The sequence below is a fragment of the Heliangelus exortis genome, chromosome 1 (assembly GCF_036169615.1).
Source record: "Heliangelus exortis chromosome 1, bHelExo1.hap1, whole genome shotgun sequence".
Classification (NCBI taxonomy): Eukaryota; Metazoa; Chordata; class Aves; order Apodiformes; family Trochilidae; genus Heliangelus; species Heliangelus exortis.
In genome coordinates, this window is record NC_092422.1 from 135,431,167 (window position 1) to 135,456,238 (window position 25,072).

General features: G+C 40.9%; 1 protein-coding gene and 1 long non-coding RNA gene across 23 annotated transcripts in view; both read right to left on the reverse strand.

The window, feature by feature from the left end:
• Positions 1–17,249, reverse strand: part of WNK1 (WNK lysine deficient protein kinase 1) — a 97,285-nt gene extending 80,036 nt beyond the window's left edge. For all 22 annotated transcript variants that reach the window (XM_071768377.1, XM_071768362.1, XM_071768369.1 and 19 more), the window contains exon 1: positions 16,458–17,249. In XM_071768377.1, coding sequence (XP_071624478.1) covers positions 16,458–17,249 — 792 coding nt within the window. The remainder of the gene's footprint in view (positions 1–16,457) is intronic.
• Positions 17,250–19,116: 1,867 nt separating this feature from the next.
• LOC139807512 (uncharacterized) overlaps positions 19,117–25,072 on the reverse strand; it is a 42,681-nt gene continuing 36,725 nt past the window's right edge. The window contains exon 3 of the long non-coding RNA XR_011730587.1: positions 19,117–19,281. This is a non-coding gene — a long non-coding RNA (uncharacterized lncRNA). The remainder of the gene's footprint in view (positions 19,282–25,072) is intronic.

Consider the following 25,072-nt stretch of genomic DNA (forward strand, 5'->3'; position numbering starts at 1 on the left):
ATCAGAAACAGCCATTACCCCTTGTGATTTCACTTCCCAAGAAGTAAAATCCAGTCTGCACCGCAAACAAAGAACTGCAGTTCCCCTTGCTTGCTCTTGCACTGAGCACTTGGAGTACAGAGGCTCCTGGTTTTTTGATGCTATTTTAATCTCTCCTATGCTTCCAACACACTTGGAATTTCAGAGACACTTTCTCGTAATTTGCTATTTCAAAACACTTTCTCAAACAGAGCTGGTTCATACTTAGTCATCTTCTAATGAAGGTTCCCATAACCAATCACTTTGGCTCTACATCTGCAGAGCAAATTAATGCTCAATCCAAACCAAACCAAAATAGCCTGATTACTTTCAACATACCTAAATTGCTGACTCAGTCCCAACGACTCCATTCCAGAATTAGTCACACACATAATGCTGTAAGGTGGAAACTGAAATTTGTGCCACTATGAACTCTTCTTATCTCAACTGACTTCAGCATGTTTGTATCTAAATAAGGACTTTGCAAGATCTGTTGGCACTGACCAAACTCTGACAAAACAGGAATGTTTCTCTCCAAAATTCATGCTCTTCCCAAAAAGAGAGACAGTAAAGAACACTGAAGTCTCAAGATCACAGAAGAGATTATGGCTACAGGTACCCCAAACTGATTTTTTTAAAAATGGAGGGAACGATTTCCAGGTGATTCAAGGGTTGAATGCCTCTAGCTCTGAGCTAAATTTTCACTTCCTAGGAGGGGCAAACATTAGACATAGCACAGACCTGGCTCTTAGATAATTAAAAGGAATCCCCATATGATGTGCTAGATACTAAACACTAGAACAAAACTAAAAGCAGTCAAGTACTACTCTAATTATAGCTATGTTTAGCCTGTTTAGATTTTATCAGTTGTTTCATTTGCTTCATTTACATACATTTCTCTGGACTTTTATTTTTGTCCTCCCTCGGCACAGCCAGGACTACTATAATTTAAAAAACCCAAACACTTCTCTAACTCTGCAGTCTGTATAGCAACAGAGTCTGCTGGTGGCCCTATTTCACTCAAGCTCTGAACATCAGGAATCCAGTCTGATTCGGAAAATCCACACAGTTTTTAAAAGGCCAAACTGTAAACATACAGACTAATGTATCTTAAAATACATTAGAAAAGGATACAGATAATTGCCAAATCTGGTAACTATCTATATTCCATTCTATCCATATAATTTTCCCCTCAAGGCTTGTGGGAGAACAGATTTTGACAATTTTATTACTTTAAAATAATAAAACTATCACTTTGCAGAATCCAAATTTACTATAAAATCATTTCAGCAGTGTATTTCCATAGATGTTTTCATCACACTAACTACATACCACTACCAAAGCTAGTTCTCCATCATCTGAACACTACAGATAATAACTGCAAAGTGTGTTCCTTCAGCAAAAACAGGTTGCTGTACCATAACAGATTTTCTACTTGAAAACTAATTCCTGCTCCTCTAGAGAAAACTGTCCTTGAGAAGCAATCCACTTCTGAAGACATTACACTTCACTATCTTAAACAGATGCAACACAAACAAGCAATGTGAAGTATAATGTAATTTTCTATCTTCCGTTTCCCATGCTGGGGGTTTGACTTGCACATGCTGTACAAAAAGGAACTGTACACTTGTAAAACCTAAGGCAAAAATACACTCATTGTGACTCAAACAAACTGGTTCATACAGTGTCATATGGATGCTAACACAATTTACCAGCAGACTAAAGTTTAGGAGTTCAAAAACCCCATAATTTCCAAGTAAGTTTCATCTAGAAAATGTGACTTATTTTAGAGTTTTAGCTTCTGAAATCTATGGAAATGCTAACTGGAAATACTTCCTCAACATACCTGTCCTAACACTGCTTTTAGGGCCCTGCTTCACAACTCCAAAGTACAAAAGCTTAATGCACCAATGGATGTAACAAAGCAAGCCCTTTTCTCCGAATCATCTATTTATAATCTTGGCAGAAGCTCATTAAACAGTTAAGCTCTAGACAGAGACTTGGCTTGAAAATTTGCAGCCCAGGTGGTTAAGGTACACAGCAGTTGGGCAACTGAAAGCAGGATCTTATGGCAGGAATCAAACTTAAGTACTGCTACCTTATGTACTAGTTCCATGTGTCCTGTTAAGAATTTAAAGGAAGCAAGCTGAGATTTATGCAGACAAAGCAACTCAACCAGACAATGTTCTGGGGTTTTTTGGTGATGTTTTGCTGCTCTGTTTGGGCTTTTTTTGATTTGGGGTGGGGGTGGTTTTGGCTTTGAGTCTTAAAGCGCTAACCACAGACATTAAAAATATCTTCGAGTACCCCCTTGAACTACAAAGCTTTTTAGACAATCAGGAACAATTCCTCTAAATGCTTGAGGAGCAGGTGGTTGAACTAAAATACAGAAAATTTCCCTGTTTGGTTGTTTTTTAGTACCTGTAGTTATTGCAAATTTTTAGTTCATTTTTAATTCAGTTTCAGTCCTATGCACTGCAATCTTCACTAATCAAAGACTACAGCCTCAGCTTTATGGTCATTTTCTGCAGATAAGCTATTTTAAGTTTATGTCCATGCCTATTCTCTGTTTTAAGTGTTTGGTTTGTTTTTGGTTTTTTTTTTTCCTGTCATGTACTTAGCACTCAAGGTTTTTTTTCTTAATGGCACTTTGTATCACATTATGCTCAGCAGGCCATGCAACAGATTGCATTTTGCAAATAGCCAATGGCCATTGGCAGACTTCCACACCCCCCCCTTTCTCAATATTATTGAAATAAATCAAGGCTTATTTGCACATGGATGGCAGCAATAACCCTTTGAAACCTACGAAGTCAAGTTCACCCCCTTAATTATCAGTGTCAAGTAGATTTATTGTGAATCTCATTCCACTTGATTCATGGTTAGCAATGATCACATCAGGTGTCTCAGCTTTTTGCTGAGAGACAGACTGAGGATTACCACCTGGCCAAAAAAACATGGGTAATAGTCTGGATAAATGTTCTTATCTAATGAAAATACAAAAGGAAAGGAGATAATTAATAACATTTCAGAGCCATCCTTTTAGCTGCTTTAGGAAAAGCATTGGTCAAATCCAGCATTAGCAGCTGAAGAATTATCATCAGTATAAGAGGACTTCTGCAACACTCTAGAAAAATAATTATAACTTCACCTGAAAAAGGAATTTGCCTCTAAGTGAATCAACATTATTCCTCCTCCTTTCAGCAAGTCAGAATTCTTCTACCAGTTTTAGAGTTCAAATTTATTTTGAGTAATGCTTACAGCTCTCCAAACTAACAATTTGGTCACCAACTTGTGATCCCAGTGACTCCCAATAAACTCACAGCTGTTGGGCTGAGTATTTATACATGAAACAACTGACGTATTTCCATCTGGTCTCCATGACAAGAGGATGACTATATAGTATGGCAAATCACTACTACTTCCAAACAAAACTCAGGGAAGAGGAAAGGGAAACTGCTGAGTTGGACTGCCCTTGACCCATGACAAACAGACAACTCAGCTGTCACTTATGTTTTGGTCATTTGAGAAGCAACCAAAAGTATACCTGAAACGAGAAACCCCATTCAGCTGAAGCTCAATCTAGTCCATGGATTATTTTTTTTTCTTCCTGGAAAGAAATCTGGCTTGAGAAGGGGGAAGGGAGAAGGCAACGGTATAAGCAAATTCCCAAGAGAATCGTAAGCACATTTCCACGGATAGGATTGATTTACCAGCTGGAAAAATCTAAGTTTGGAAGAAGCCAGCTTCAGCAGTCAAAATTTAGATGCAGGTTTTAACCATGCTCATTATACTTTCACATAGGGTAACAGAACTCAGACAGAGATACAAAATCTGCTTCATTCCAGAGTGCAAGAGGGAGGAGGAAAAAAAAAAAAATCCTTGTTTTGCCAAATGGTTTATACAGGGACCACAGGAAGATTGAGGAAGGCCAAAGTTAGCAAATAAAGCAAAAAAGCAGCACTGGCAATGACTGATACATGTTTTGTTGGGGAGGAGGAATTAGAATACTTCCTGAACAGGTAAGAAACAAGAACAATTACCATTCCCACACAGGAACAAGAGAAACAAAAGATACCATTTCCCTGCATATTATTGCCAGAGAAGATAAGGACAGAAGTCAAAGGGAAAGTGGAAAATATTTTCTACATCATCAACCAACTCATTCTTTCCATCCTAAATTCCAGTGCCAACTTCCTCAGCTTTCATATTCCTCTTAAGTGATAAAATATATTTAAAACATCACTATGCTCACAGCTTGCTGCTTTTTAACTGTACTCATCCACACCAACTTAGTTAGCATTCCTACAAGCTAAGTCATAACCTGGTATTAATCAGTAATTTTAGATTGAGTAGTTGTGTTCCTTCAAATTTTACAAGTTTACCCAAACCACGTGGTTTGTTGCAAAAAGTTACCAAGATTAGAAGTTGAGCAACATATGGTCTTGGATGTGAAACAACAGTAAAATCACAAAAGCATACTTTAGAAATACAGTATTATCTTATGAGCTGCCACATTGGAAGCCACATCTGTTTTCTGACAGAGGTCAAACCACTGAAGAACCGTAGTGAAGCAAACCTTCAGTTAAACAACTCAGAAAACCAACCAGCAATCTGCCATAACAGTAAATAACAGAGGCTGCCACAAAAAGAATTTTGGGAATTAGATTGCTGATGTTGAAAGCACAACTAGCTGCTTTACCACAGCTAATCTAGGCTTAATCCCTTTGGTTAGCCTGACCTAATCTAAAGCTACTTAAACTTTCTACACAAAACTGAGCCATTTCTGTGCTTCACCTTTCAAAATAATTATTATTTGCACTAGTATGTGAAAAAAGGACTACCAGATTTATTGCAGATTCTTCTGAATCAGTTCATCAGCCATCTCCAATTGAAATCTCTACCACTTACATGATTTAGAGTCTAATTATGTATTGTCACAGATGCCAAGGAGTAATGGGATTTTACAGTGTGGGTTTATCATGCAGAAACCATTTCTAGCATAGGTACATTAGGAGTTTTCCCAATATCTCCATATTTGGGGCAGCAATGCACTGCAGTTTCTCACTCTCGTTCAACTCAACATTTTAGAGCTCTTTATCTAGAAAACAGACCCAGAAAACTTCCTGGAAAGCTAGTCCTCTACTACCAGCTAGGCCACAGATGCTGGTTTGGGATTGGTGTCTCTCTAATCCAAAAAAAAAAAGCAAAAAAGCAAAAAAACAACCAAACTCTAAACATCTAAATTATGGTCATAGAATTTTTTGACACAAATGTGCTGGCTCACAATCTACTACAAAATACTTAAAAAATAATAAAATAAATCAAATTATATAGCAACAAAATGTTCATCATTCCTGAGTGCTGACTTTCTACAGCTGAAAGACTGAATAAATACATACAATGACTTTACATGTTTATGTAAGTTACACAAATATTTAATCCACACATCTAAAAAAAAAAAAGAGAGAAACTGTTATGTCACTATTTGGTACCTTATTCAATAAGATATCACTAAACTAAGAACAGAAACGGAGGTAATTTTGACAAAAAGGAGTAAAGAAATGCACAGACTTTACAAGTAGTGTTATATCATCATTGCTTTCAAGAGCTAGCCCTTAAATAGCATTGTTTTAAACTTGCCTGGTCCTAAAACTTCAATAATTCATGACACTTGGATCCTAAGAAACAAGGAGTTTTGCTGTTTTGCACCTTTGTCTTGTAAATGCCCTTTCAACTCTCAAAGTTCATTAGAAGAAATCATTTAAGTCAAAAGCAGTGACAGATTTAAGATTCTCCAACACCAATAAATCAAACCTCAATTCTGCCTGCTTCTCTGGGACTCGCTCAAATAGAGAAGTAAGATTTCACACTTGATAGGAAAATGACTTTTTTGAACTCTAGTCTCAACAGACCTATTCTTCCTATTCAAAGTGCTATCATACACAATTAGTCATGTGCAGTTGCACTTCTAGGCTCTAACTTGTGCTATAATACTGTTGTGGCACTTTTTAAAATTTCCTTTTACCCTCCTTATACGTACACAGTTCCACAACAATCCCTAAATTCTATTTGATGTGTCTATGTAAACATTTTGGAAACTCTGAGGACACCAACTATAAGAAAAATCACCAGCCTCTCATAAAAGCAAAAAAAGAAGTCAACAGGTTTTGAAGACAATTATTAGTCCGACCTGACTGCAGCAAGTTTTGCTTTAGAGGCATACTACCTGAATAAATTAAGCAGCTCATTGGGGCGAAATTGTTTTTTTATTACTAACACCCAGATAAAAGGGACAGATTACAGACTATAGGGCCCTTCTTAAATAAGTGCATTACAATCTAAAGGAATGGGAAAGAATTGTACTCCTACCTAGGCAGAAATAATGTAGTCACTAAACACTTATTACATACTTATATTTGTTCTGTACATGAAACTTACTTCAAGCACAAATGAAACTGAAATATTTTCACGTTCTGCAAACACATGACTACAGCTTCAAAGGCCAAAATGCATGCTTTCCCAGATGAAGCTTGAGTATTAAAGACAGCTTTCTATGACAGATCCTCAGGTACAGACCATAGGCAGCAACCTCTTCAATTTATTTCTTGTTGTTCCTGAGGGAAGTACGGAGCCTCTTAGATAAATTCAGACTTGTATAATAAGATCAGTAAAGGAAATCATTCCATCACCTGAATTGGCTCACAGATGCCATCAAGAGGTAAAAAAGAATTCAAATTCAAGTGCCCTGTGTAATTCCACCCCCCAGGTACAGATAACCTGAAATGCATCCTGCTTTAGCCTGCAGAAAAAAAGCTCGGGCTGCATGTAAAGGAAGTAGAGAAAACCACAGGGAAAAAAAAAATTAAAAAAAAAATTCTAAATCTACAATTCAAGTTTTATTTTTGTATCAGACTTTTCTGCAGTTCCTATTTTCAGCAAACTGTTCCTGGCAAACTTAACACCTCACTAAGCCCCAAATCACAACAAAAAATGAGCCATTATATATGCTGTCAATCTCTACTTGTCTACATCCAAAAAAAAAACCAAAAAAAACCAACCAAACAAATTCATACAGTATTTCTTACTTTGTCTGAATGGACTGTTTCTTGAACTCTCCAATTCCAGTTTCGTCTCTATTATCAAATCCAAGTCCAAATGAGCTATAGCAAACAGTGCACATTATGATAGCATCTTGCATTTTTATACAGATACACAAATGAAATTTCACAAATGAAAGCAAAACATTGATCAAGAGGGAAAAAAAGAATAGTTTTGTGTTGGAAATAGCTGTGAGAATAAAAGTCTCACTCAAAAGAAGCAGATTTGAAAACAGACATGGTAACATTTTGCAACATTTAAGTAAAACCTGCTAACAGTTCAGAAATTGACATTAACAGATGCATATTACGTAAGTGTACACAGATTTCCAGATCCTTAAGATAATCAGTCTGGATTGCTGAAGCTTTTAATAGCAATATTTGAGGGTTATTGTTTATATGCCATTAGCCTTTACCAGCATAGAAGCAGTCAAAATAACGTTCAGATTGGGGTCAAACTTGTCAGTAACAGTCAGCAAAGCAGAAACAAGTCACAAGGTCACTCAGAGAGAAGTATCCAAGGAAAACTGGGTAACATCAACAGTTGGATACTCAAACTATCATGAAACTATGTAACTGGGCAAAAACCGATAAAAAACACGTAATTGTGAGCATCACCTTTGTACTATATTCCACTTAGCTCTGCATTCTTACACAGTTACTACCCAATTACAAAGAGATGAGTACTCCTATTTTCAAATTCTTCCAAATGGCAGTAATAAACTCTCAATCACTTACATAGTCTTTTTTCCATTTGCAGTTTTTTTGCTTTATGGTGCCAGCACCAAATTTCTTGCAATTTTCTTGAAATTAAATTAGGAATGGCTAAAACCATCCAGATGAGAAAGATGATCTAGAACACTTACACAGAAACAACAAATCCTGTCTGTCTAATAAAGCTTATTTTCCACACCATCTGCTGTCCTGAAGCAGAAAAATAGCTGCTCAGTGAATAGCTATCAAAAGTTTCTATCAATGACTATTAGCAGAGGTGAGAGGATCCAGAACATTCTGAACTATGGCTCAAAATATAGCATCCACATCCCATGCCAGAGCTGCCAAAACGTCCTCTTTGTTTTAATCTTACCTGTAACACTCTGAAAGGAGTCTTGCTAACTACTCACAGACTGTAAGACTTGAAAAGCACCAGAGCAATCTTTCATTGTTACACCACAAGTGTCAAGCCACTTACAAGCCACTCTTTTTACACAATTTCTAAGCTAAGAATGCAGGTAGCAATCCCAAAGATCCTGCTTAGATCCAAAATGATAAATCCAAGCTTAGTAAATTTGCCTCCCTGATTGATTTAGAATGAGTTAACCCTGTAAAAACTGCTTACTGCTTTATGTACATATTAATATTTTTAAAACTTTCAGAATTAAAAAAAAAAACAAAACACAAAACCTACACAAACCCATTTTTAGAAAGCTGCAGTTTCCTCCACTGAAAAATAAACTAAGATCATGTTTAGTTGCCTGTGAGCCATGCAAAGTAACATACAGTGCTGCTAGGAGTTACCCAGACAAACCTGAAAGTGGTTAGAATAATCTGGGTGTATGCAATGCACTTGTCAGCACCAGGTGAGAAGTTCAGAATACATCTGAGAATTTAAGTTGAATTCTTCAGATCACTGTATTCCATCTCAGTTAATTCACTCAGGCTTACTAGATAAAAAAAGACAACTTGGCAATGTCTGTGATCATCTTGTTTCAACAATCTCAGGTTTAGAGGATAGACACATAAACCAGAACATCATTAACACAAAGTTTACCCTTTTCTGCACGAAGCTAAGAAGTAATCTTCAAGTTGTGCCCATAAAGCAAGAAGTGAGCAAGCTCCCTTTCTCAAAGATGACCTCAAGTAAGTCACAGATTCAATCCTAGTCACCTCATTACTTGAGGTTATTCCCAAGGGAAATAATGAGTTCAACCAAAACTACACATTGAAGAAGTGCTGGTATGAAAATTCCTAAACATGTTTAGAAAATTGGAAGTAAGGTAAGAAAAAAAGGATACCTGAAGTATCTTAACTGGTTTTTTTATGTTTCCAGTCAAGCTTCAATACATAGCCAAAATCATTTTTAAGGTCAGCTAGAAGTAGTCCAGGAGACTGTAAGTAACTCCCACAAAAATATGCATGAAGCCAGTATAAAAAGTTAATGTCATGGCCAAGTTAAAAACCATAGAACCATTACCTGAAGCTTTGAAAGTCAAAAACAGTAACCTTCTACCATCTGTTATTAAAAAAAAAAACAGAAAAACATTCCCCTTGCCAAGAGAAAGTCTTGCACCCAGCTGTAGTAGCTCTGCAAGCTTGCATTCTATTTATTCTTTTTCTTATAGCTCAAATGTTACATCTATTATGTCTACATTCCATTTTTTATAAATTAATAACTCTCAAGACTAAGACAAATTTGAAAATGTGAACTTAAAGACTGAAACGGAAAATACTCAAACACACAACTTTTATTTCAAACACACAACTTTTATTTCAAACACACAACTTTTATTTCAAACACACAACTTTTATTTCAAACACACAACTTTTATTTCAAACACACAACTTTTATTTCAAACACACAACTTTTATTTCAAACACACAACTTTTATTTCAAACACACAACTTTTATTTCAAACACACAACTTTTATTTCAAACACACAACTTTTATTTCAACTCAACCACTACTTGGAAGAGTTAAGTAGTGATCTAAAAAAAATTTTTAAATAAAAATTTTTTTTAAATTGCTAGTCTTTACAGGAGGAAGCAAGAGTTTCTGAAGTGATGCATGACAGGAAGCATTAAGGCTGCCACTGCACAGCACAACATAGGATGGAGAACGTAGGTGACAGTTGGAGCTTTGCTGTTTTACAAGCTGCTGGTATGAAGCAACAACAAAAACCCAACAAAATAAGAAAGAACATGTGGCCTGGAGGGATGTTGCTAACCAAAAGGCACTGAATCCACACTGCACTAGGCACTGCATCCATGGAGACTACCACAGATCTATTACTGCTTGTTTTATTTATTACTCTGCTAGACAGTCCTCAAAGGACTCTGTACAGGGTATCTCCAGGGAGTTTTTATCAGGTGGAGGCTTTTCTTCCCCCTCCCCATCAAAGAAAGAGTACAGTCTTTGTACTTTTCCGTGGACTGCAAAAGTTCAATTATGGAGTTAAGAGTTTATTTTAAAACACAACAACCCCAAACAAATCTCATTTAAGAGATTTACTTTTGCAGCTCTCAAACCTACTCAAACTGACAAATAACTTATTTATTTCCAGAAGCAATGCTGCATTTTCAGAATGTACTTATCTGATTATATTTATTGCCTCACAACCAGTCAGTTACAAATTGAACCACAGCCATCTCCAAAAGATACCCCTTTGAGGTAAGATTATTCTCCTAAGCAGAGATCTCCCAACAGCTGCAGCTCCACAATGTGCTTTAGAGATCCCTTCTCTCTTTCAGGGTCACCTTTGTAAAGTCTGAGGAAGCCCAACTACTCTTTATACTTGTGCAGGTAATTAGTCTGGCTCCTTTCACACATCATTTATCAAGTTGTCAATTTTATCAATTACAGCAAAAACACTCAGAAATATGTCCAATTTTTGTTCATTAGCCAAAGAAGGAATTTACACATCTGATACATGAAGCCTGTGAGCACCAGTAACTTGTTCTACCCTACATGGAAAACCAATGAAAGATCTAGGCTTCACTGCACAAAATTTCAAGCTCCCCAAGCGTGCACGCTTGAAAACAACTGAAAATCCAGTGTAACCTGTGTTATAAATAGATTATACACTTACAGTTTTACAGCTTTTTTGCTTTCAATATTTTGGAATTTGAAGAACTGAAAACAGGAAAAAAAAGCTAGTAAGGACAGAACCAGAGTCACAGAAATTGTCAGATACATTTGTAAATCTACATTTGTGACAATTATGCCTCTGACCCATATGTAGTCATGACTGGGAGGGCCACAGCTGCTGCTACAGTGGCTGTAGCCACATACAGTTATTCTTAGACTAGTAGAGTTATTTGAAAATATGATGTGAAGTACAGGGTAGGCATGGGAGTCACCATACTGCATTAGACCAGCTTGATGTGTTTCAGTAGTTTTATAAAATATATTTTGAAGTATTCAGAATCAAACTACAGATAGAATCTTCAAAGAATATCTATTCTTTGAGGACATTGACTATTCCGTCAGAACTAGCACAATGTGATCTAGTTCCACACTACTCAGCCTCCTCTCACTGCACAAAGGCTTTGATCTCTCTTTCCATTTTGCTTTAATGTAGCTATAAAATTGTGCATCAGAGCTAGCATCTTTGCAGCCTAATGAGCAATATGCAACCAGCTTGAAAAAAAAAAAAAAAAAAAGAGACTACAGGATACCACAGTTGTGTTACGAGACCTTTTTTGGTTCTCAGACTTGAATGTGCAGCTTCTGAAATGTTCTCAGCTCAGCCAGTCCAGAAAGCAGGGATTTTTAAGAATTATACTTTGACTTCAGTAAGCTGCTATTTACCATGGTGAGCCAGTCTATACTCCACAGTATAGAAAGTCCCTTCCACTGTTGTCTGCTGACCTAAAAATCAGTACTAAACAGAGCTTTAAGTCCAAGAGGTATAGCTGAATCTGAAATGTCAATAGAAGCCATATATCAAAGCCAAACAATTTCCTGTATTGTGACTTTTAAGTCAGGCTTCATATATTGTTACACTCAGAAATTCTGGCATATGGTCCACATTGAGTTACATTATTTGTTGTAAGCTGCTTTTTTCAGTGCTGCCAACTATGTAAAGAAAAAAGCATTTCTAAGCTGGGGTATTTGTACACTACACTTGGTCCACAGTTAACAGAACTGCATTTTTGTAAATGACCCTAGTTCATTATTCAGAAGACTTAAAAGTAAAGGTAACCAAATTCTCATATAGAGTCACCCTCAAACCAGTAACGAGTAAGCATCCCCTCCTTGCACTACTTCCACCTCTAAAACTCATTTCTCACCCCCAAAAGCTCTCTCATATGGAAGACAGGCCTCAACATTCTTCCACCCTTCAGCTGCTCACACATTAAGCACAATAACCTAACACTGCATTCATCCCAGCGTAAGAATGACAAAGTGACCTATCAGCAAGAAGATGCATTCATGAACTATAGCTGCTGACTGACCAACCTACCCTTTTTGCCAAAGAAATATGAAGGACAAGAGTGATACAGAACATACCAGACAAGTGGTACAGTTCTCCAATGTATGCATTTTACCAGAAATGCATTTTCAACTAATGTAAGTATCTTTCAAGTAAGTTACTAAATTGCACTTCCTTTAAGAGAAGACATTGTCAAAGAAGCAAGGCTTCAAATGCCCAAGAATACAGAGTTCAAAAGAGAGACCAATTTAACTTCCATATCAAGTGCACTTTTCAAATACAAGTTTTTAATTTGAATTACAGAACACAGAGCAGTAATTCTAAACACTATTCTGTAGTCCAGCAAGTCACTGCACCACCCTGTATTGTTCTGTAAACCAGAAGTTAAATTACAATCTTGATTTTGAACCAACTCAAGTTGAAACAGGGAATCAGAGGATGACATATTACCCCCAATATTTGGCTTTTATAGTCAGCTCTGTGACTTTTTCTACCTTTAGCACAAGCTTATTACTTCACATAGATAAAATTAACACAACAGGAAAATGAATCACATTTTAGCCACAATGTTATCTGAACTGTACAGAGGTGACAAAAGAGTCAGAAATGTGACTTGAAAAGACTAACCAGTTACATGATTGTACAGGAATAGTTATTTTAAATTAAAACAGTAAACAGCAGCAATAACAACTTTTGCCAACTTCTACCTAAAGAAAAGCAGTAGCCCTAACTCCTACTACACTCAATTTATGAGATGCACAAAAGACAACAGTAGGAGGCACACTTGACTAAGAATAACTAGAGTTGAGAGTAATATATACAGTAGGAATAAACCTATTTGAAGGCTAACACAACACAAAATTTCCTTTCAGTAAGAAAAGCTGTGCACTGGCCCTATGTAGTTGCTGACGAGTTCTTCGCAGCTCCACTATGCTCACAGCAGAGCAAGTATTTCACATTTAAATACCCGCATCCAATATTTACACCAGATTCAGTTACAATTTACTTCAGTCACACATTTGTTATGACTTTGCTACACATCTGTTAGCAACCTTGACATATTCACTTCCTTCAAATCCTCCCATTCGTCCACAGCTCAAGAAAAACTAGAGTCTTGGCCAAGGCCTCCCTTGCTGAAGACACTAAGAACACCATTAGGCCACCCACAGGGGAAAGAGCTGAAATCCAGTTTTCTCCGCAGGTTCAGTAGGTCAAGCATAAGAGCACTACAATGTAGTTTGAGTGCTTTCTTAAGGATATGGAGCAATATTCTTCAGAGTACCAGCAGCAACTTGGGAGCCCAAGCTGCATTTGACAAGGAGCACACCATCTCCCTTTAAAAGAAAGCATATTGATATTTGCAGATTCCACACTTTACCATTAGAGAGCACATACATCAAAATTAGGTATAGCTGCATTATTCAGCATTAAACAGTCATTCAACCAGAGACCAAAGTATCCTGTGCTGCCCATGATTCACAGGATTCCTACTACAGAATTTGCTCCTGTAGTTAAACACCTTTAAATGAGCTGAAAGCAGCTGTCATCTTGCTTCCTTTCAAGCACCAGAGATTTTAAACCAACCAAAGCATTCAAGATATGTTAGAAAAGCCTTAAAAGAACATACACCCATACCCTGCAGAAGTGCAAACTGTTCTCACCTTATTCTATTACATGTCTTGCAACCAAGAACTGTGATACACCTTGGTCAACTTTGGACAAGCCTGAAGAGTTGCAACAGCTTAGCATGCATAACCATGCAGCTCTACAGCACCACTCTTTAGAAGACTTCAGGACAGTTAGGACACCTAGGATGCTCATGCTTGCCAGCATGAACATAGACAAGAAAAGTTCTTCTATTGCTAAGGAAAGCTATTTTATTTAGCTTTACTGTATTATGTGTAATTATTTTTAGAGAAATGGGAATTATTTATTTTCCCTTCCATACTAAATTACACCAGCTGCAACTAACTGATAGTTACTTCTAAGGTTCACCAATCCTCAAATTCTGGAATTCCAATGATATCTAAGCCTCAGTACATCTTTGTGAATCCAAATTGCATTTTGATACATGTAACGCATAATTATCATTAACCTGTCAACAATTGTATTTTCCTAGATAAAGAAGAGGATGTACCCATTATATCAAAAAATACCAACTTCCTCCTTTATTTTCTAAATGCAAATAACAAAACAGGACAATCCTAAAATATTAACTGTAGAGTCTAGCTCCTTTAGCAATTACTTTTAACAGCTATAAAGATTAGATACATGTTTTAAACTTGCCATTTTGTATGAAGTCTCCTAAAGAGAAAAAAGCTACAGCCTTCAGAATAATTTAAACCATGAGATATTTCTGAATGTAGTTAATCTCCAAACAAAACATCAAGTATTTCCCCCTTACAAGCTTTTTTCACTCATACTTTTTGCAGTCTGTCATTTTAAATACTACTCATTAAATTCTTCAATCAATTGAAAGCTCAGCAACATGTCCTTTACCAACAAGCTTCTTTAATAAATTACTTCAATGAAGTAATTACTTAAGACAGTTTGTCCACATGGTACTGATTATGATTATGACACTTCAACAGAAGCAATACTAGCAAAACGTGACTGATGCCAAGCTGACAACAGTTTCTGATCAGTAAGCGAAGAGTGAAGATTAAAACAGATTTCAGGGGTTAAGGGAACTCCAAAAGTGCAAATACTAAAATTTCAAATAAAATTAGTATAAATTTGGGTGAATTATTAGTCACCTCTCAGTTTAAACTGCACAAGAAAAGCTTAAGCAGTGCCCAACACAGATTATTTTGCTTTTTAATTTATAATTAATGCTCAACTGCATACTTGAGCCACAGCAAGTACAAAAGTAGCATGGAGGAGGGGAGAATGCAGAATGCTTAGGGATCACAAAGAAAATTGGAAGCTTACTTCCAGTAAAGTAAGTGGAGAATAATGGTAATAACATAATCAACCAAAATCCTGGTAAAATGCTTAAGCAATCATCCAAAAGCAAATATGAATACAAATTGAGAGATCTCTTCATAAATTCTCTCAGTTTGACTGGAAAATTGCTTTTGAAGGGAAGAAAGTTTTGGTACAGTCACTGCAATCAATCATTTGTGACCAGCCAACTGCTTAAAAACCCCTCAAAGACTTCTGGAATTTTGATCCAATGCTCTTTTGTCTGCCCTAAATTGGATGGGAACACAGAAAATAATAAAGCCATGCTACATGAATTTCTCTATAGACTGCACCAAAACCCAACTCTAAAAAGCAAGTGCTATCATTTTAATTTAATGCTGAGGCTCTGAAAACAAAGTAGTACACCAGGTGTTTGTTCCTGGTATTCCAAGATCTTCCCACTTCTTTCAAGGCTGTTACACAGCAACCTGCGTCTTGGTTATACAAGCTCTGACTCGTGTGGAACTAAGGGTGTATAGACTGGGCTGCTATGGAACTATGGCCCTGCTCAGGCCAGAACTTGGTAGAAGAGTAGTGTCTCAATCCAGATTAATTTCCCAGTCATCTGGAAACATTAAACTTCAGAGTTTTTTTTTTCTTTTAAAGCTTCAGAAAGGTGACAATTACTTCCTTCCTTTCCCCATGCTGGTATCAAGTGTGAACTCTAGAACTTAGAATGGAAAAAAAATGGTTTTGAAAACCTAAACCATGTGATGCACTACATTACTTTGTGTACATTCTAGAGTTACCTCCTGTAAGAATCTACTGCCACATATGAAATGTCTAAAATTAGCGTTTTAGTATTTTTTCTGATAAGTAAACACGTTTTTAAAAATTGATGCTAGCTCAAGTTGACAATCATTTAGACATCTTCCCTCAGCCTCCCAGATGCTGCATACAAGTATTTTCACAACCCTCCAAACTACCTTTTTGCCTTTTGGAGGTGTAAAATATAAGATACTAAGGAACAGACCTGTAGTACATTTTCTGGTGGTAAAGCTACAAAAGTCTTCAAAGACAGTATTTAGAAGAATTAAAAGGCAAACTGACTCCAAGAAAAAGCTACACCTTTCTTCCCAAGGAGTGTGCCTCAGGTGAGTTCTGCAGTTTCCTGAATAAAATAGACCTCAAGTCAATGGAGTTTACCTCCTCCTAGTACACAGACTAGCACCTGGGAGAGTGACTGTGCTTTGGTAATTCACAAATTTTTATTTATTTTACCTGCAGCTCGCACCAGGCAACTTCCACTGTGGTATCTGTATCCAGTCCTTTATAGACAGTTTTGAAAGAGCCTCTGCCAATCTCGATGTCAAACTTCAGGAAGCGACCATCCGGGGAGATGCCCACTGCCTTGGTCTCAAGCTCTTCGATGTCTTCCTGCTGTGCTGCTCTCCGCTCCTCAAATTCACGGCTGGCAGCTGAGGCGCTGCCAGCGGCACTGGTGGGGGGCAGCGCCGTTGCCTCGTCCTCCTCCTCCTTGGGCAGCAGCGGGGCGGCATCCTTTGAGGCGGAGGGCTCCTGAGCGGACTGTCCATCGAGGGGAAGCTGGGCAGGCGGAGGTTGCTGCTGCAGCAGAGAGGGGGCCTGGGTGGCGCTGACAGCGGTGCAAGAGGTCCGGCTGACACACTCGGGAGGAGAGACCAAGGGAGCAGCGCTTCCACCCGAGACAGGGGCCGAGGACGCGGCGGGCTGCAAACTGGGTAGCTCCAAGGCCGTAGCGTTGGAGTCGCAGATCACGCTACGGCGGAAGAAGCGGTGCTCGGTGGCTGCCGCCCCTCGGCTGTCCTTGTCCATGGTGTGGCGGCGGCGTCGGTACTCCTCGCTACGGCCTCCGCTCCCTGCTCCGCAGCCAGCTCCGCCGGCCCCGGAGGCTCCGTGGTCGGCAGCGGCGGCGGCTCCCAGTTTCTCCCCGATGGAGCTGTCCGAGCTGGAACCGTTCTTGGGGGGCGGCGGCGGCGGCGGAGCCAGGAAGCGAGGCGCTGGGGTGCCGCTGTCTGCGGCGCCCCCCGACATCGTGCCCCGGGGGAGCGCTGCAAGGGCGAGGCGGCGGCGGGGGGAGGCGAGGGAAGGGGCCGGTCACTGAGCGGGGAGCGCGCCTGTCCGCGGCTGCCGTTGCAGCTGCAACAGAGGGTCCCAAGGGCTCCTTACGGCGGAGCTGGGAGGCGGCTGCTGGGGAGGCTGGGCCGGCGGGGTGGGCCCCCGGTCAGTGTCTGCATCCATCCTGCAGCGGGGAGTCGGGCAGCGGGGCCGACATGGAGCACCAGGAGCGGAGACGGGGCACGGGGAGGGGGGCGGCGGGAGGAGGAAAAGCCCAAGCACCGGGCCCGCAGAGGGAGGGAGGGAGGAGCCCCGGGGGCAGGCCCCCGACGGGGGGAGAAGCCGGTGCCTCGCCCAGCTGCTCTGAGGCGAGGGGAGCGCGCTGCAATTATTCCCCGGCGATGAAGAGAAAGCGGGGCTGGTCCGGGTGCCCCCGGAGCGAGGGCCGGAGGGAAGGGGAGGGGAAGGGGCCGGGAGACGAGGCAGGGAGAGGGGGGCAGGCCCCGCACGCCCGCCGCGAAGGAAGCTGCCGCGCTCAGTCACTCGCACCGGGCGGGGGAGGCCTGGGCAGGCCCAGCGCACTCACCCCGGCGAGGGGCAGGGAAAGGGTCCCCGGGGGGGCTCAGCCCCGCCTCTCCGGGGCGCCCATGGCGGCCGCGGCCTCCACCTCCCGGCAGGCAGTCACCGCCCGCGCGCAGCCGGGCCGCGCTCCCTCCAACAGCAGCAACTGCAGCGGCCGCCGCCGCCTCGCACAGAGCCGGAAACCCTCCTCTTGCCCCCCGCCCGCGGCTTGCAGGCTCTCCTCACCGGGGGCCGCCCGCCGCCGCCGCTGCCGCCGCCACTGGTAAGCCGAGTCCGGGTGGCGCCCCGCTCCGCGGCAGGGAGGAAGGAGCGGGAGCCGCCGCGGCCGCCCCGGGGACGTCTCCGCGCTAAATGGCGACGGGAGCCCGAAACCGACACACAGGAGAGAGGAGGGGGGGGTCAGGGGGGGGGGCGGGGAGGGACAGCGCCGCCGGCCACGCCCCCTTCCGCGCCCGCCTTGCGCACGCGCGCCCGCCCCGGGGAAGCGGCTCGCGCCCTCCTGCCCCGCCGCGGCCTCGGAGAGGTGGCAGCTCCCGTCCTGCACCGCGCTCGCGGAGCGTCATGGGAGTTGTAGTTCTCGCCCGTGGAGGTGCGCATGCCCGGGCCCGGCCGAGGATGGGGCTGCCCGTGGCTTTCCCTGCCCCTGCCTCGTGAAGAAGGAGGCTCTGGGTGCACCCAGGACCGGGAGGGGATGGCGGGGCTGTGAAGTGTTGGGAAGAGAGGCTGCACGCTATATCCTCCTCTTGCCAAACCGGGGAATGCGGCCGCCCCCTCCTGCGCCTGCCCGGTCCACGGGGCCTGCCTCGGTGGGAGTCGGCGGCCGAGGCGGGCCGGGTCGGGCCGCAGGAGGTTCCAAAGGTGTCAAAGCTGCTCTGGTTGCTTGTTTCTTCAAGCCATGTTTTATATCTATTTAATAGATTAAATACTTAATGTCTTAAAACAGCCGTAGCGATTCTTTACAACTGTGGGCAACAGTAACTCATGCACAGGAGGGCTGCACGAGCAAGTGAGAGTTTGGGGTTTTCCTCAGTTTAGGTCATTTGCAGAGGCATTAATTGACCAGGCAACCTAAAATGCAAAAAACTGCCGTGTATTCTTCATTATTTATTTAAAGAACTGGGATTTGCAGTCTGCCCTGAAAATGATGGTTATCCCGTGGCCGTTCCAGTGGCTGCTGCACTGGAATCAGCCCAAGGAGCAGCAAGAGCCCCTGCCAACACACAAATCAGGAACTGTCAGGTTAACACAGCAGTGCCACACACACGAGTCATCTAATTTATTTATATCATGTTCCTCTTTTGTATCAATAGACCAAAACCAAGCACTTTCCTTCTTACAAGAGCATTCTTTTGAAGTCAACAGGAAGGTACTGAAGAAGGAGTGAATGACTTGGTACTACAGCTTTCAGCCAACTGCAAATCAAAAGCTGGGTTAAGATTAAAAAAAAAAAAAAAAATTAGGAAAATGTGAATGAAATGTTTCCAGAACATACTGACATTTCAAATATTTAAAAGTTACTTTCAAAACAACAGTTTAGAGGAAGTTGTGTGATGCTGATGGGAAGCCTTATGTCCTTCTGCAGAACATAACATAAATGGCCCTCTCAGCCTCCAGCCACAAAATAACAACCTGAGAAGTTCTTCATGTATAAAATTTAATACCAAGCAGTAATTGGAATGTCTTTGCTTTCTGCGTGTCTTCCACTTTTCTTTGTAACATCCAAAATGATGGCACAGTCTTCACAAAGGGGGCAAAAGGTACTTTATTGTACAGCATTTCAGTAACAACTTCTGCACAGCTTAAGACAACTATAGCTTGCCTTCACTGAAAAAGTTCAGTATTACTATTTAAAAGTTTACTTAAAATATAATTTTAAAAATAAACTTTTATATAAAAGTTTATTATTATCATTATGAGTTTATTAGTATTAGTGTGCCACTTGAACTGCACTGGCACAAGAGTGGACACGCTCCAAAACAATGTTAAGCTGACTAGAGTTATTTCACTAGCAGCAAGGAGTGACTGGATTGAACCTGATTAACTCACGACTCAATATGCCACATCCCTGATGAACTGCCAGGAGCAGCAGCACCAGCAATTGGCCATCAGCATCTCTACTCCCAAGCAGCATTCAGCGTCACTCAACACTTAGCTACAGGTAGTTGTGCACCTCAGTAGATGCCAGAATGAAGCTTCATTTGTAGTATCAGCGTACAGGTGTATCCATGCTGGCTTTATACAGGTAAGGATAGTAGGACACAGTAGCAGAGATCCAGCAGGGGCTGTCATCCAAGGTCCCATTACCATTAAAAAAGTGATCTGCTTTCTTCCACTGCCTGCTGTATTCTTACTAACCCTTTGGATGGGTAGCAGTAGATAGCAAACCGTGCTCCAGCTTGACTCCCCAGTGTAACTTTGTGAGGATACACCTAAAATAGTACAGTGATAAATCATTCCCCGTGGTGTAAGCCTACAGAGCTGTGAGGTGAATTCCACTTGCGTCACCAGGAGCCTTTGGCAAGCAGCTCCCAGCTCTGAGCCCAGCCACCTACTGTATGATCTGCTGCCCAAGGTGGGTCAGCTGCAGCTGGAGATCCACCTCCCTGTGGGCTACACATGTGGTTTAACTGAGGCTTTTTCCCTGTAGCCCCTCTCTTACTCAAGTGCCTTTCACCCGGTGTTCTTATTTCCCCTTAGTTCATTAAGCGAAAGCTTTGCAAAAGATACCTACAGCCCAGCAGTTCATAGCCACAGGGGGCCGGAGGCAATCTTCTACTAAAAAAAATTGTGGTAATTAGGTTAAAAAGCACCTCCCTAGTGTCTGATCCAGCACATTCCTCAGTACTCTTGAAATTCAAGGAGGTTAGTCCTCTGAGCCCAACCTGTTCAGTATGAGGTCCCTAACACCCAGTTCTTCTCACTGGCTCCTCTTCTAGGCAGAGATAGGTATAGCAGTCATCTCGGTTGGGGGGGGAAAAAAAAAAAAAAAAAAAAAAAAAAAAAAGCTGGGCAACTGACCTGGAGGTGGGAATGATGGATTTTGTCATCTTTGGCTCTAAAAAATGAAATGGAATTATGTTGGCAATTACATTTTATGTGGGTGTTGCTCTAATTTTGTCATTCTAAGAAAGAGGCGTATGTAATAGAGTGTGGGCTTGCTTTCCCTTCAGTTTTATTTCTTTTAATCTGTAAAACTGTGTTTAGGTAAAATGGAAAATTTCAGTATTGCATCAAGATTTAATAAAAGTAAATTCTATATGTATTCTATGTTTAGAAACAAGTAATTAAAATAGTTTCTGTACCAGAGTTCCTCAGCCAATTAAAATTATTTCTCTCTGACGGTTGATGTAAGAAAAATCCACAGAAATAAGGAGCCTGACTATACTTGAGAAATTACAGGCAAAGAGACTTAAACGATCTTTTGATTAAATCCAAAGGGCTGACACTTGACATAAAAATATCCTCCCTCTGTCAAGCCTCTTTAACTTACAGTCATCTTGCTTGGAACAGCAATAGCTTAAGATATTACTCTGAATGAAGTGTGATTTTGAAGCTGACTGAATCAGAAACTTTTTTTCTGTTTTGCTTTCTCCACTGACATTTCATTCACTGTTGGCTTCCATGACCTTCCCATGTGACAAAGTATTAATGTGAAACAGCTATTCTCGCTATTCTCTATTTTCTCTTATGCAATACATTATGCAACACAGAGGGCTATGCCATAATTTTAATGCATGTGATTTTATTCCACAACCTAAGTGCTTTTCAGAGCAAATTGTCCACCTCAGTTTCACTGCACATTACCAGGTTGCAGCTAGAGTGCCATGTAACAGCAGTGATAATCTGAATTTTTCTGCCATGGTTTCTTTTTTTTTCTTGACATTTCTCAAATCTAAGCCTCTGCCAAAGTGTTCGTTTTTGTTTCTTAATGCTGGAAGTTAGTGAAACAAAGTGTCTCAAGACTGCATGCTTGAGAAATGAGAGTATTTAACATTCCAGTTATTTTTTTGTTTGTTTTTCCCCCAGAAAATTAAATTTAATTGGAAACTTGTTTTAAAACCTTACAGTTTTTAAAATATTTTATCTTTACTGAGGTTTTCTACTTTTAAGTAGGTCAGGTTGATTATGAAATCACTGTAAACATCTCTAGGATCAATGGGCAGTGTAAGTCTGGAGACTGCAGTAGGTGATCCATCGGACTGTGTTGGATGGTGAGTCCTGCCAAAATCTCTGAATGTGTGTAGTCTCTCTACAAGCAGGGACCAAAAGAAAAAGAACAAGAATTACAAGTGTAGGGCTTAAAACTAAGCATCCTTCTTTCTGCTCTCCTGGCTTGCAGAGTCTGCTATTTCTGCAGAAGGATGGGTCCACACCATGGCCAGGACATATGAGCGAAGTATGGGCTCTAGCTAAAGGACCAGAGAAAGACACAGCAAGGCTGCATAAGAAAGAGTGAATTCCAAGATGATGAATTTGTGTGACATTTCTTATTAATTGCTTGAGAGAATGTCAACAAGCCTGCACCATAAAACTGGAGCATAGCATGTGCTTCTTCATCAGATTGAAACCTACATTTCCCCTTCACCCACCCGTCCACCCCCATCCTAACCACTAGAATAGAAAGCATCATTCTTCTTCTTTCCCTTTTTTTATAATTTTCTTGAGCTGCATTTAAAAATGTATTCTAGCCATATGTAAGTAAAGCAAGGAGAGAACCAGTAGAAGGCTATACCATTGTTCTGCTACCTGTGTTTTTTTAATGAGTGAATTACAAGTTTCAGTTACATTAGTAACCATTTATAGCCTACAACTCTTTGAAGGCTGCACTGCTGGCTCCCTGTTGTCTGCATCTAATCAACTATTTTATTTATAAATAGCATACCTATTTATCCAAATACATTCTCCAAATATAATCCATTCAGATAAAGTCAAACATCAGGAATATAATAAAAGAGCATTTAAAATAACTCAAACACAGAATGTTATTGGAGATGTGACTCAGTTATTGTTTGTGCACTATTTCAAAGTGTATCAAGCCATAATGGCAGGTGCTGGGGGCAAATTTAATGTCACCCCTGTTGGGGGGCAGAGGAAAATTGTTGCTCACTTCTTTCTTTGTGTCATCTTCATGGCTATTCGTGCAATGTTTCTTGACACAACAAGTTTATGAAGTAGTCTAGCAATGAGTAAGTGTTTTGGAAGCATAGATATTTGCTGAAATCAGCATTGTGTGCTTCCTTTTTATGTGTCTTTAGTCAGTGCTGAAGATGCCTCATTTATCTTTTCTCTTTAAGGCTTTGGGGAATTCTGTGCTTCACAGCAGTGTCATAACACTTCGAAAGCAAGCACAGAAGCAGGGGCACTGCTTTAATGAAGAAGATCTGTTTGATGAAGGTGGGTGGAGGGAAGTGTGAAAAAGATGGTGATGCTGTGTTTGTGACTGAATCTGTTAGTGATGCTGTGCAGCAGTCGACCTGCCCTGCTTGCTGTTCACTGCTCACAAGCTGATGAAAATCAATCACTCTCACAGCAGGTCCAGTCCTGCTCCTCTCTACATCAAAGTACAAAAAATAAAACACTGCTCACTTCAGTCAAAGTAGGAGCAGGCTTATAGTCCTCATGTCCTTCAAAGGCAGAGTCTGGTCCAAATGCAAAGTGTTAGTCTGTTCCTATGCCATTTATTCCAGCTTCAGTACTGGAAGGTGCTTGTCAGTTCTGAAAGGTGTTCAGCATTCCTGAAGGATAATGAGTGCTCTCCACAGCCACTGATGGCAGGGAAAGCAAGAACACCCAGCCCCTCATGGCAGGGCTCAGCACCTTGCAGAATCGAGCCCTTGATAAGGCAGGAGTCCCAAAGAAAAAAAGGAACATGTGACTGTTTGGCTAATGGGAGGAATGTAAATCTGGAGCAACCTCCTCAGGTCATTTCCCTCCTGGCAAAATACTTCGAGTGAGGTGTGATTGGCATGTTGTGCAAATGTGTGAATGTGGACACATTCAGCTGGCTCTCCTTGCAGCCTGTTGGGATGAGGACCATGAGTATAACACATTCTGGCAGTCTGCACCTGATCCATTGCCTGCTGTAGAGGTTTGACAGTAGTGAAAGTGTTTATTGATGATACAAGCAAGCTGGTATTGAAAGTGACTGAAACCAAAGCTCCTTACCTGCAAGACCTCTGCTACGCATGTGCAAAGTTTTCCCACTCATGTAGTTTCAGTGGTGTAATTACAGTCTAATGAAAAAATATCCAGTGTAAACAAGCTCTTGGGAACCACTGCCAGATGACACAGGTCAGAGCAGCTCTCATGTTGCTCAAATCTGTGTCCAAAGCTGGACAGAGAATCAGGGAGCTGTAGCTGCCTCACAGATAGCAGTAAATCTTCTGCTGTTCCTGATCTGAAACTCTCCAGGGAATCTACTACATGTTTATCACAGATGTCAGAAGGCTGATGAGTGTCTTAAAGCTCCAGGTGAGGAGGGAAAGGAGATTTGAGTGTATTTGAAAACTGGTAAAACTGGAAAAGGTCTTAGTTTTCTTTAGATCCATGTGATACTACCTAAATGGGGACAGACCACAGCCCTGGTAGGACTGTCACAAATTGGTGCTGACAAATTCCATCATCATGACAGACACAGAACTCATTGAATAGCCTCAAATAAAAAAGAACGGAAATTAATACTTCAGTTGTCTCTTGAATGTATCAACAATGCATTTAGAATATTTCAAATATGCATATATATTACACCTCTATTTTACTGCTTTTGCTGAGAAAGTGCTTGCCCAATCCGTTCGCTTGTGATACCAACGCAATGGTTCTGCTGTTTCAGTCCTGAAAATTTTATAGTATTTCTGTTCCATATTCTTGTTCTCTGAAAACAGTTTCCCTTTCAAATGCATCCCTCCACAAACTATTATCTGCCACCATTGGCTGGAAAGCAAAGATGTTGCCTTTTGGGGACACAAGCAATGTCACGCTGAAGACCAGGCTGTGAAGCACACTATCTATTACCTTAGGTAGACAGGACAAAGCTTCAGGAAACAGGTATGGTTAGGTACAGCCAGGGCTTCAAAACTTTCAGCTACACAAAGATTACCTAGACAGTATGCAGGACAAATTATTAAAACTTTTGGTGAGTCAGACTAATTTCCTGTAGTTTTTTTCTACCCTCTTTGGGATGCAATGTTGGACTTCTCCTGCTGCCTGCAACTTGAACC